The sequence below is a fragment of the Poeciliopsis prolifica genome, unplaced genomic scaffold (assembly GCF_027474105.1).
Source record: "Poeciliopsis prolifica strain line A6 unplaced genomic scaffold, Auburn_PproV2 SCAFFOLD061, whole genome shotgun sequence".
Taxonomy (NCBI): domain Eukaryota; kingdom Metazoa; phylum Chordata; class Actinopteri; order Cyprinodontiformes; family Poeciliidae; genus Poeciliopsis; species Poeciliopsis prolifica.
In genome coordinates, this window is record NW_026562436.1 from 414,947 (window position 1) to 427,500 (window position 12,554).

Genomic DNA, 12,554 nt, shown 5'->3' on the forward strand with positions numbered 1-12,554 from the left:
TAGTCTAACTTATACACCCCGTCCACTAGGTGGAGTAAGAGTCATGCAGGGGTTTTCATGTTTTCTCCTTTAGCATCAAAAGACATGAAAAGTCTGCTTGGTCTTATATTAATGATAAGAAAAAATATTTGAATTGAATATGGTGTATATCAAAGTTGGGCCTCATTGTGTCTCTTTTGGCAAACGTATTTTTAAAATGTTATTTATTACACATCATTCCAGGAAAGGACAATTCCATGATGAGAACATGAAACTACCAGCTGTTCTCTGACATTTGTTCTATTAAACATTTCAATCTGCACCTGATTGTCTACAGAACATTTGAGTTCCCTTCAATCAGCGGGACCCAAGTTCTCCACCGCCACCCTCCATGTTTTTATTCGCATTATAACAACATTTCCGCTCAAGAATCTCGTGCTGTAGTGGGTTTTGCAGCAGGGGAAACGATGGGAGGACGAGCAGTCCACGTTCCCTCCTCCTCTCTCCGGACTACAGGGAGGAGGAGCGCAGAGATCTGACGCAGTGTGCGCTGCTGTTGCTGCTGCTGCCTCACTTCCACTCTGCTCCCCGGAGTACCATCACAAACACTCAGCTCCTCCCGGACTCTGGGAGCTTCAGGGCGGTTTCTGTGCGCGACGATGCTGCCTGTGATGGTCAGAGGGCCGGCGGGGCTCCGGGCCTCGGGCTCGGGGTTGAAGCTGGAGCTGTGATCGCGGAGGTCTGCTCTCATTGTGTGCCGAGTGGCGCAGGAGAAGAGGATGTCTCCGCGGCCGCGGGAACCCCTCCCATTCCTGCCACAACACTTGATTATTAGCCGACACCGAGGTGCTGTTGTCCCCCGTCTGACCGAGGGCTTGTTCATCGGAGGAGCGCTGGTTTTTGAGGGACTTTGTCCACCATGCTGCTCGCTCAGGAATCATGAGAGCTCTCAATGAAAACAACGAGGAGGAGGAGGAGAAGGAGGGATCTGGGTGCAACGCCATGGAGGAAACGGAGAACAATCTGAAAACGGCCAGGTTGTGGAGGGATGCCGCCCTCCGCTCCAGGAAGCTGCGGAGCAACCTCCGCCAGCTGACCCTCTGCTCCAAAAACAACCAGATCATCCTGCCCGACGACATATCCGACATAGAGGTGCTCAACCTGGGAAACAACTCCCTCCAGGAGCTGCCGGACGGACTGCAGTCCACCCTCAACAACCTGCGCATCCTCATCCTCCGCAGGAACAGGTTCTCCGCTGTGCCCAGGGTGGTGCTGGAGCTGGGGCAGTTGGTAGAGCTTGACATGAGTCACAACTGTGTGAGAAGCCTGCCTGATGGTGTGGGGCAGCTTAGAGGACTGAAGAAGTTTTGCATCAGTCACAACAAACTCCAGAACCTTCCAGCTCAGATTGGAGCGCTTCAGACTCTGGAGGAACTTGACATCAGTTTTAACGACCTGCACGACTTCCCCAGGTCCTTCACCAGCCTTTGCAAGCTGCGAACTCTGGATGCAGATCACAACAAGCTGAACCGGTTCCCTGCTGAGATCTTGGCCCTCGGGGAGCTGGAGGAGCTTGACCTCTCTGGGAACAAGTTTCAGGCTTTGCCAGCTGACATTTTGAGGCTGAGATCCACCAAGATCCTGTGGCTCAGCAGTCTGCACATGTCCTCCTTACCTGACACTTTCTGTCACCTGCACAACTTGGAGAGCCTGATGCTGGATGGAAACAACCTCACAGTGCTGCCTTCATCCTTTGCTCAGCTGCAAAGACTGAAAATGATAAATTTGTCCTCCAATGAGTTTAACGAATTTCCACAGGCTGTTTTAAGCATTACAGGATTGGAGGAACTGTACCTGAGCAGAAATAAACTGACTAACATTCCAGAGGGAATTGCTCAGCTGGTGAAGCTGGTAAATCTCTGGCTGGACAACAACAACATCACTCATCTACCTGATTCCATTGTGGAGCTTGAGAAGTTGGAGGAGCTTGTTTTACAGGGTAACCAAATAGCTATTCTTCCAGATCATTTTGGCAAGCTGTCCAGGGTTAACATTTGGAAGGTGAAAGATAATCCTCTCATCCAGCCTCCATATGAGGTGTGCATGAAGGGAATCCCATACATTGCTGTCTACCAGAAGGAACTTGCACAGTCTCAGCTTGCTGTGAAGCCATGGCTCAAACTGGTTCTGATGGGGACAAAAAATGCTGGGAAGACCAAGCTGAGACAGAGCTTGGTACCAACTGAGCAGGACGTCAGAGGAACCCAGGGACATAAAGGAATAGAAGTCACTAATTGGGTGGCAGACTCTGATCACCATCTAATGTTCTTAGTGTACGACTTGTCAGGGAACCTAAACTATGACCTCATCAAACCCTTTTTTCTCTCCCCCGGTGCTCTCTATGTTCTCGTTGTCAATCTTAAAGCCTACTCGCCCAAGAACTTTTATGCCCACATCGGGTATTTCCTTCACCTGCTGTGCGCGAAAGTCCCGCATGCTGTTGTGTGCTTGGTGGGGACACATGCTGACCTGTGTGGAGAGATGGAGGTGGAGGAGAAAACTCTGGACATACACAGACAGATCGGCCTCCAGGAGAGGAGCGACATCCAATGTCTAAGAAACCTGGTCCAGCAGGTCGACCTCGCGCTGGAGCAAGGCTACAAGGTCCGCACCTCCAGCCCACATGTTCTCTTCTATGGTGTCAGCGACAAGAACCTGAGGCGCAAGAAAGCCCAGTTGCAATACATGCTTAACCAGCGATTGCAGATCCTGTCCCCGGTCCTGAGCATTAGCTGCACAGAGACACAGAAGAACATCCAGAGGCTGAGGGAGAAGCTTATGTTGGTTGCAGACCACAGGGAGATTTTCCCCAACCTTCACCGTGTGCTGCCAAAGTCCTGGCAGATGTTGGAGGAGTTGCACTTTAAATCCAAAGATCTGTGGCTGTCATGGTGGAGCTCAGCCCGTCTGGGCCTCCAGGCGGGACTCACAGAGGATCGACTGCAGAGCGCCTTGTCCTACCTGCATGAGAGTGGGAAGCTGCTCTACTTTGAGGACAGCATCACACTGAAGGAGTATGTTTTCCACAATCTTCCACGTTTTATTGCAATTCTTAATGTCTTCTTTCAGAGGGACAAGTCCACTCTATTGGACCGGCTGCTGTCTGAAGGGGAGAGGGGTGACAAGGGGAGAGTGAGTCTTGTTATTGAGGATGAGAAGGGAGAGAACCTCAGGGTCACTCATCTTCAGCAGCACCTGGAGGGCTTCCTCCATGATGGTATCCTGCCCTCCAATGTCATCCGCCTGCTCCTCAGACCACACATTGAGACACAGCAGGACCTCCACCTTATTATGGAGCTCCTGGAGAAGATGGGTGTCTGCTACTGCATCAACAAACCTCGTACCAAGCCCTTGAATGGAGCCACAGTGTGGTACAAGTTTCCCAGCTATGTCAGTAACGAGGAGGCTCAGTTAGAAGACTCAGTGGGACCAAACTCTCTGAATCTTAGCCCCTTGTTCTCAGTGGAGCAGCTCTATATCCAGTACAGCTTCCCTTTCCTGTTTCCTCCTGGACTTTTTGCACGCTTCAGTGTGCAGATCAACAACCATGTGGTCCAGCGGTCAGATGGCAGGCACCAGATATTTGCCTTTCGGGGGAAGGTCCCAGTTGTGATCAGTCACCAGCCCTCTAAGGGGAAGCTGTTCATGGAGACTTTGTCCATCGCTAGCCATGCCTCACTGCCTAACATCTGGACTGCCTGGCAGGCTGTCACTCCGCTGGTGGAGGAGCTGAACATGCTACTGCAGGAGTGGCCTGGTCTGCACTATAGTGTACATATTCTCTGTTCCAAGTGCCTCAAGAGAGGGTCGTCCAACCCGCATGCCTTCCCGGGTAAGTTCTGTTTGATGAGCTCCAGGTGAGCATCTTTAATCCAGGCTTATTAACACAGCTCAGACATGTGAACCAGACTGAACTGGGAATGGTGCAGAAAATATTCTGTCTATTTAATAAAAATCAACTTCACCAAGCAACCAGCAGAGCTAACAGTTGGTGTTTGACCTGAGTGGATACAATCTGGGAGAGCTTTCAGAAGATTATATTACTTCCTTATCTGGAAAATACTCTGGCTGCTACATTTAGTTCACCAATATGGTTCATTATTTTCTTTTTCCAGTAAGAAATTCTTCTGTTGGTTTCAGAACATAAATGATCTGGAACCATCTGATCTACTAACACTGAAGGTGATGCTTGAATCATGATGGATCCTTTTTCTTGTGCTTGTTTTGCTGCAAAATATAACAACAATTATAATTCAGTATAATCTAAGGCTTGGTGTCATTAAATCTAGGTTAGATTTCAAGGCTGTGTTCTTTTTAACATCCAGGACAGTTGATGTCAAAGGGGAACAGTTTGCTGTTCCTGGACAGGTTGATACTGTTCGGGCACAAGCCGATGATGATGGTGTCTGAGTGAACAAGGCTGCCCTGTGAAATTAGACGGAGTTCCGTCTTTGTCCTTGTCTGCCTCTGCTGTGAGAGCAAGATTTGTGTTGACATGAGCTGAACCACTGCAGCTGTCAGTAATCAGATTCAGCCACACCCTGATTCTGAATGCAGCTCCATGGAAGATGGAGACAGATGCCTCCATCAGTGGGGGATGGAGGTGTAACAAAGCTGCTTGCCTCTTCCCTCTTCCACAGGGACAGAAATAATCCTCAGTGCTGGTCAGGCTGCAGCTGCACCATGACCTGCTTTTAATGCTGGGCTCTGATTCTGCTGGCTGCAGACTGGATGTGCAGCCAGCTGCTGCTGTCATGTGATCTAATGTAATGCTGGATATTCTCAAGCTTTCAGGACTCTTGTTTTACAAGATTTCCGCTAATTAGATGAGCAGTTTTAACTCCCAATAACTTTATATACTTTGACACATTTTACAGAGAAGCTCTGACACACATCTTTCTTCACACTGTACATAAACCCAGTCATCTGTTATTGCAACATTATTGTGGTGACAGTTTCCATCTTGGTTTGAAATGTTGACATGGCATGTTTCCAAGGCAGACGAGTCTGGGATGCTTTCTGACATGAAGGCTTCTCTGTGGGCTGTTCACTGTCTGATCTTAAAGTACAGTATCTTTTTGATCATATTCAATAAGTGTTTGGATGTCAAACTGCAAACGCACATTTTATTTTGAGGGTCTGTGATATATTTTTTTAAAGTTTTGCAGTTTACACTCCCGGTGGCCAGAGAACAAAAAGATTACAAAGAAACTGGAAGTGGGAGGTCATCCAGTCTCTGTTCCTGCAGATCTGCACAGAATCATTTCCACTGAACATAGTTTTGTTTCAACCAATGATTCATTTTCCGCCTCAGTGGTCAGAGCTTGGGAATTGGTTTACTGCAGTGCTCATGTCTGGCATGGTGTGAAATGTTGCCCAGTGTTAGGGTCTGATCCGAATAGCTTGAGTGTGACAGCAGAGTGATCACAGTGCTGATGTTTAACAAGTTTTTTTCTGCTGCTACTGCTTTATCAGTCATCCTGATAAAAGACAGATTTCCTCCTGCAGGACTCATTCTGCTCCTGCACACCAGCAAGCTTTTCACTTTGTCTTTGAGGCAGAACACATAGAAAAGACTCAGACTTTATGGCACATTGTGTGCTGGCAGCTGTGCAGGTATTTCCTCCTGCTTATTATATTTAGAAAAAGCAGCTGGGTCAGTTTTTGAGTAAAGTTCAGCTGTGCTCAGAGGAAATAGGCTGCAGGTCTGCTGGGAGGAAAGAGTCATGTGGACGCAAGCTGAAAGATTTACTGTTTCAGGATTGAAAGGGACGTTTCAATTCTGGTTAGAGGAAAAGAGCAAGGCATACTCTATAAAAATCAAAAGATTCAAAACGGAAGAAGTGATTATTGAAAGCCTGAAGTTCAAAGAGACACAGCAGTAGGTATAATAGATGTGGTGTGTAAGAAGATCTGCTTCATCTGGCCTTTTATGGACATGATCCTTGTGGCTGCAGTGTGTTGATGCAGTTTGGACCCACAGAGACTAAACACACTTTGTCCTCAGATGATCCACTCCATTTGAGAACAAAGGCCTGGGTTGATTACGTGTGTTAGACTGTTGGCATCTTCTCCTTTTTCTTCGTCACGTGATCTATGCACAGGTCTGAACACTCGAAGTCTTCTCTGTTCTCTTTTACGGGTTTATTTCGTTCATATTTAGTGTAAATCTGCTGAATTGTTTTCACCTTGGTATTTTGTTTGGATCATATCAAGTTTCTCTTCTTTTTGAAATGATTTTTACTCACCTGTATAACTACAAACCTGAAGTTCGTGTATTGAGGAAGTGACAAATAGTGTGTGTGTGTGTGTGTACATTTATTCCACACAGACTGTTTTTCGATCCTTTATTTCTTTTATAATAATTTTCCTCTTGCAGCACATTTAAGATTTGAATATTACATCAGAAATGTGTAATACAGAAATGTGGATTTAATGGCATGTATGTTTATTACCTACTCAACAGTTTTTATTTAAAAAAGCTACTATTAATCTGACAAGCCTTGTTAGAACACAGATTCTAACTTGCTGAGACGTAGCTGTGGTTCTACAGAGTGCAACACTGTGCTGCTCACCCTCCAAAAACTCATACCTCTTCATCTTTTTCACATTTTGTCACATCACAATGACAAACATCAGTGTATTTTTTATTTTGGGGTTTTATGTGACTGGTCCTCACAACATAGTGTTTATTTCTGAAGAGGAGGAAAAGTTATGCTTGATTTTCAACATTTTTTACAAATAAAATTGAAAAAAAAAGGCCTGTGATTGTGTTCAGACCTCCCATAAACCCATGAGTTATGGATTAGTTTATGCCCTTAAATAAACTAAACTCTAATTTATGAGTCAGCCAGCAACAGCAGGATGACCTGCAAATGCAGGTTTGGTGTAAACATGTCATGTATCTGCTAACTAAGATCCAAACTCTTTTGGTAGATAGTTTATTTTTTGGTACAGTTACATAATGCATTGAATGAAAATCACATCAAAGTGAGTTTTTGCAAAGTTGTAATCGCAGTTTGGATGTAATATTTGGTAGAATATTATAATCAAAGTGTCATGCACTAATAATATGTCTGTCCTGTTGGATAGACAGTCTCTGGTGATGTTGATGCTTATTATCATGGCAACATTCAGCATTGCTATCACAATGACATGTTTCCTGATGTCCTGATATTTAGTCTGGTTAGAGTTTTATTGTGAAAGTTTTTGTCTTCTTCAGAAGACCACAGTTTCTACATGGACTAGCTTCTCATTCAATTGAGGGAATAACATCACTGTATCGAGCCCAGGGGTCAGATATAGGTCAGACTGAGATCAGTGGCTAAGACTTCTCAGAACATAAAAAGAGAGGAAGAATGTCTGGATTCTCTGGTCCTGTAAGTTCTTCTTCTCTTCATTAGCTGCTTGAACAACTGACAGTCAGCCTTTAGCGGCGAGGCCTGGTGACTGCAGCCCATTGGTGGTGAACACCCTCGCTCAGCTTCACAAGGAATTTAAGGTTCAAAATTAGACAAACATAAAAATAGATGAAGCAGAGTTCATCCTGACCTGGAGGCTCAGACTCATTAGAGCTCCAGAGCTCACAGTGAAGGATTACTGTTGGAGCAGGCAGCAGGAGCGCTGGTCTATTTGAAGCACAGAAGCTTGTGATTAGAAGAAAAACACACCACTCATCACTAGTTCTGGATGATGAGTGCCTCTATCTGTTTGGGAGGTTGTTCATCTGCCATGGTTCTTGTTTTCAATAGCATAGAAATTCATGATGTTCCTGAACTCATCGTCACATTAGTTTGAGTTGATGCGTCAGTGAGCATCCTGAGCTAGCTGCTCCAGGGCACCATCATAAGACCAAAGCACCATATTGAAGTCTTATCGAGTTTTTGAGAGAACTGATAAATCATGCAAATGAAACTATTGAATTTATTTTAAATTATCAAGCTATTAATTGATTTATTGTGTATTGCGACAGGCCCATCGTGGTCTAATGCAAAACCTTTTTTCGTGTCTTTGGTTAAAAATTTTGTTTTTACCAAGTTCAAACATTATTTCAATCACACCTGAAGTATACATACACACATAGAAGACCACATACCCTTATTTTTTAAAAATTAAAATGAATTTGAAATTTCAAGATTTAAAAAGTAAACACACCCCATGCTTGGTGTAGCACCTTTGGCAGTAAACTCGTACAGTGCTTGGTTTCTCCAGGGCTCTTATTTGCAGTAGTGCAGATTTGTGTTCCTCTGCAGCTCTTTTTATTCCACAGCACCTTGTTTCATTCAGCTTGTCGTCTCGACTTTGACTGGACCATTGCAGTACCTTGGCTCCTTTTTGTTGTGGAAAGAAACCAGAAATGGTGACCAGACGGTGATGTTGGGGTCATTGTCCTGTTGATGGTCCTGTTGATGATCCAGTTTGAACCAGTCTTCAGCGATTAGACAGATGGTTTCATGTTTGACTCCAGAATACTTTGGTAAACAGGAGTTCATCTTAAACTCATGTGGCTGTAAAACAAGCCTAAATAATCCCCCCTCCCACCACCATGCTTGAATGTTGGTGTGAGCTGTTTGCACTCATACATGTATACTCTGTGTTTGGTTTTCTCCAGACTTGCTGCTGGGATTCATGGCCTTTGTCTAATCCACATTGTTCCAGGATTCTTGTGGTACAGTCTAATGCAGCTCTGCACACCAAAGTCTTACCTTATAGTTTATATGGGGAACAAACTTTCTTGACTTTCTGGGCAGCTTTTCCAAACAGACCAAACATGTTCAGGTCATTTCTGATGTCTTTCTCTCTTGGCTTTGTGCTGTAGATACATACAGTAAATGCTCCAGATGAGCTCACTGCCAGAAGAACTGCTTTTCTACAGGTCAAAATCAAATGGGTTTGATGAGGCACGCTTTGTTGTTACTTCCCTTTTGAATTTGGTAAAAACAGCAAGCTGGTGTGTATATACAATGCTCAAAAAATAAAGGGAACACTCAAATAACACATCCTAGATCTGAATGAATGAAATAAATATGAAAATAATTTCCACCTGTTGTCTATTTCATTTGTACAACAGCAGGTGATATTGTCAATCAGTGTTGCTTTCTTAGTGGACAGTTTGATTTCACAGAAGTTTGATTTACTTGGAGTTATATTGTGTTGTTTGAGTGTTCCCTTTATATATATATATATATATATATATATATATATATATATATATATATATATATATATATATATATATATATATATATATATATATATATATATATATATATATATAAGTGATTGTGTAGATGCTAAGCCCCTCCCCCTGATACTGACCTGTTGTTTCTGACCGGAGTTCATTTCTGTAGAGGCCAATTGGTCAGGGAGAAGATTGAGGAGTTTGATCTTTTCATAAATTATTTGCCATGATTTATGACAAATAAATTATGGCAATTATAATTTATTTCAATTATAAATTAAAATGAATAAATGTTTTATTTATTTTAACAAATAAATAAAAGTCGCATACTGCAGCTTTAACCACTGGCTGTTTGCTGAGGTTGCTTGTGCGTCAGGTTTACTGCTGTTCCAAAAAAGCGCTAACACAAAAGTTATTTTACAACTTGGTTTAGATCATTTTTATTATGTCCAGCGTCATAAAATGTGACATCCTGTTCCCCATTGGTGTAACAATTATAAATCTGTAAATTATCTAAACTATCATAAAGATGTATATTTCTGAATGCAATCATCTTGTTAAATGGGAAAATAAACAAGACATCTTTAGTAGTAAAATGATTTAGATTCAGCTTGTAAAATATTTTCCTTGAACCTGATAGAGAGAGATGCAGAAAAGGCTTTAGTAGATCTGGTAAATGATTAACAAGTTGTTTGCACTATGTACTTTTGGTGGTAATGTGTGTGTGTGTGTGTGTGTGTGTGTGTGTGTGTGTGTGTGTGTGTGTGTGTGTGTGTGTGTGTGTGTGTGTGTGTGTGTGTGTGTGTGTGTGTGTGTGGGTTGGGATTTACCCCTGAGGACGTGTGGCTGCAGCTGCTTGTCACAGGACTTTCATTCTTGCTGTAGATCTTGGTTGGACTCCTAATCTAGTTACAGGATCTGCTGGGATTATCCCGAGTTTTTGAGCAGCAGGGCACTCAGACGCAGCCGATCTTATTTAAATCACTCTGGAATGGCAGACTGTGCATCAGAGAGCAGAGCGGGGCAGAGCAGAGGGGAGGAGGCCCCTGTCCCTCCCAGCTGTAGCGCGGCTTTAGCTGCAGGCTGCTCCGGCACTCATTTGTTTCACATGTATATTTGTGATGAACCTGAGCCAGGTTGCAGTTAGAACATGTTCAGGCTGACGGCTCATGTTTCTGCCTCAAGCTTAAGTTTAGCAAACTTAAGCAACATGGATGACTTATTAAATCATTCCCATGGCAAAATCCTCCTGGGTACACATTTTACTGAAACATTAACAATTTTATGGTTGTTTTTCTTTCTCTGTTTTAAGCATTAGCACAGAGACATTTTTGTCACTTCCAACAACTTCATAATTTATTTATTTATTTTTTATTTAACTAAATGCATGCAGCCTTAGTAGAATGCTGTACTCCTGTTTGGTTTATAGAAGATTTGCTGTAACACGACTGTTACATTTCAACATCAAATTCATGTTTTAACAGTTTTTTTTCTGAGATTTTTGAAGAAAAATAAAAAAATAAAAAAGTGCAAGTCTGGGTAAATTCCACAATATCATGCTTTGCCAAATATTCCCATCAGCAGCAGTTTTCTATTGACAGTGACAGAGTGAAGTGTTGAATGAAGCAGAGCTGCTGTTTGTCCTGATTGGCTCCCACATTCCAGCCCTAACCCTAAACCTAACCTCAGCTTAATTCACACCTTAGTCCTTAATTTAACCCATAACCCAAAACAGCAGCCCTTCTCCTGGTAAGGAGCCTGATGGAGACAGAATTCTGATGTCATCACCTATGTGGGTCAATCTGTTTGTCCTTCAGAACCAGAACACAATTTGTTAGATGAAATAGAGAGAGATAACATGAAATCAGTTGTTTCATTTAAAGTGCCAGTAAGTGCTTTCTTGACTTGTTTGTGAATCTTCATGCTGTCCTTGAGGTCGTTGCCATGGTAACTCACCGATGCTGAAGTGGAGTGAGACAAGATGTTTTGTCTGAAGCTAAAACAGACTATTTCCTCTCGACTAATTCTAAAGGGTTGTAGCAGCACCATCTGGACCAAAAACGAGAAGAAAAACATTTTTTTCCAATAGATTTAGTCATTTTAAACAGTTCAGTCTGGAAAAAGTTATTTATTTTCAAATCAATTTAATGCCATTTTATACTAAATGTTACACAGTCTGATGACTCATTAATGCACTAAATGTAGGTCCTGTCAGTTTAACTCCTATATTTTCTGTCCTGTAAGTGAAGAGACCATAGACTCTAAAAGTCATAACTTAAACATCTGTACAGACACTCCAGCTTTTTCCAGCTGCTTTGGCTTCCACCCATAGTGAGGAAGAGGTGCATGTCATGTTAATTAGAGATCACTCTCAGCTTTATATAGAGAATTGCAGACTGGTGTAGTAAGTGACTGGATGGATGGTGCATCGCTGCATTCTGTCATCTCAGGGCTTTTTGATGAGCTGGAAGGTTTCTTTGTGAGAGAACTGACCCATGCTCTCTCTTAGGGGAACTGCAAGTCATATGCAGTTCCTTCTTAAAAAAAAAACAAAGTGTGTGAGCAGCAGTCTGAGGGGAGAACATGCTGTGGTTTCTCTGTGTGCTGGAGACGCTCCTCACAGGATGGGTGTGTCAGAGAGGGAGGGGATGGGTGACAGTCTCTGCTGGGAAACCTGAGGATGGTTATTGTTGGAGAATATGCAACAGGTCTGAACAGATCCCTTTACTCCCTCTGAGTCACTGAAGGAGGAACTTCTGAGTGGACTAAGACTTTCTGGTTTCATTACTTCAGCCATGCTAATCAGCTAGAATCCTAGCACTGCTTCTATCCTGTTTGTTGTTTGAGAACATTCCCCAGTATTCCATGTTCCTCATGTTTGTCACAGTGATGTGCTAAAACATGTCTGTTTGGAACTCCAGGATCAGATATGAGCTCTCTACTGGTCCAGTGGATGCTTTCCACAAGCAACCACCAATTTGTCAGAACAAAAACGTTAACAGATCCGCAGGCCACCACCGCTCTCTGCTCTCTGCTATTTTAGGAATGAAGGTTTTAATCTGCTCTTTCATTTAGACTGTCTATGGTTCTGCTGTTATGATTCAGAACAGAACCTTTGCCCTCAGTCAGGACGGTGAACTCATTATGAGCTCTTTCACTTTACTGTGCAGATAGCCAAAGAGCAGGATTAAACTGAAAGTGTGAGCAACAGAGAAGCTCAGTAGATTCTGAGGTCATTTAGACATTTAGTCGCGATAAGCAGGATCCTGCCTCATTTCATTTCTATTTAGGTTTCCATCGACCGTGACTTATATCAGGTGAGACCAGCCTCAGA

The 12,554-nt window shown here is 43.2% G+C and overlaps 1 protein-coding gene across 2 annotated transcripts in view; it reads left to right on the top strand.

The window, feature by feature from the left end:
* Positions 1-538: 538 nt before the first annotated feature.
* The window catches only part of mfhas1 (multifunctional ROCO family signaling regulator 1), a 22,121-nt gene continuing 10,105 nt past the window's right edge, over positions 539-12,554 (top strand). For both annotated transcript variants that reach the window (XR_008608243.1, XM_055060705.1), the window contains exon 1: positions 539-3,871. Coding sequence is in view for 1 of the 2 variants with exons in the window: in XM_055060705.1 (XP_054916680.1) it covers positions 919-3,871 (2,953 nt within the window). In the remaining variant the exon portion in view is untranslated. The remainder of the gene's footprint in view (positions 3,872-12,554) is intronic.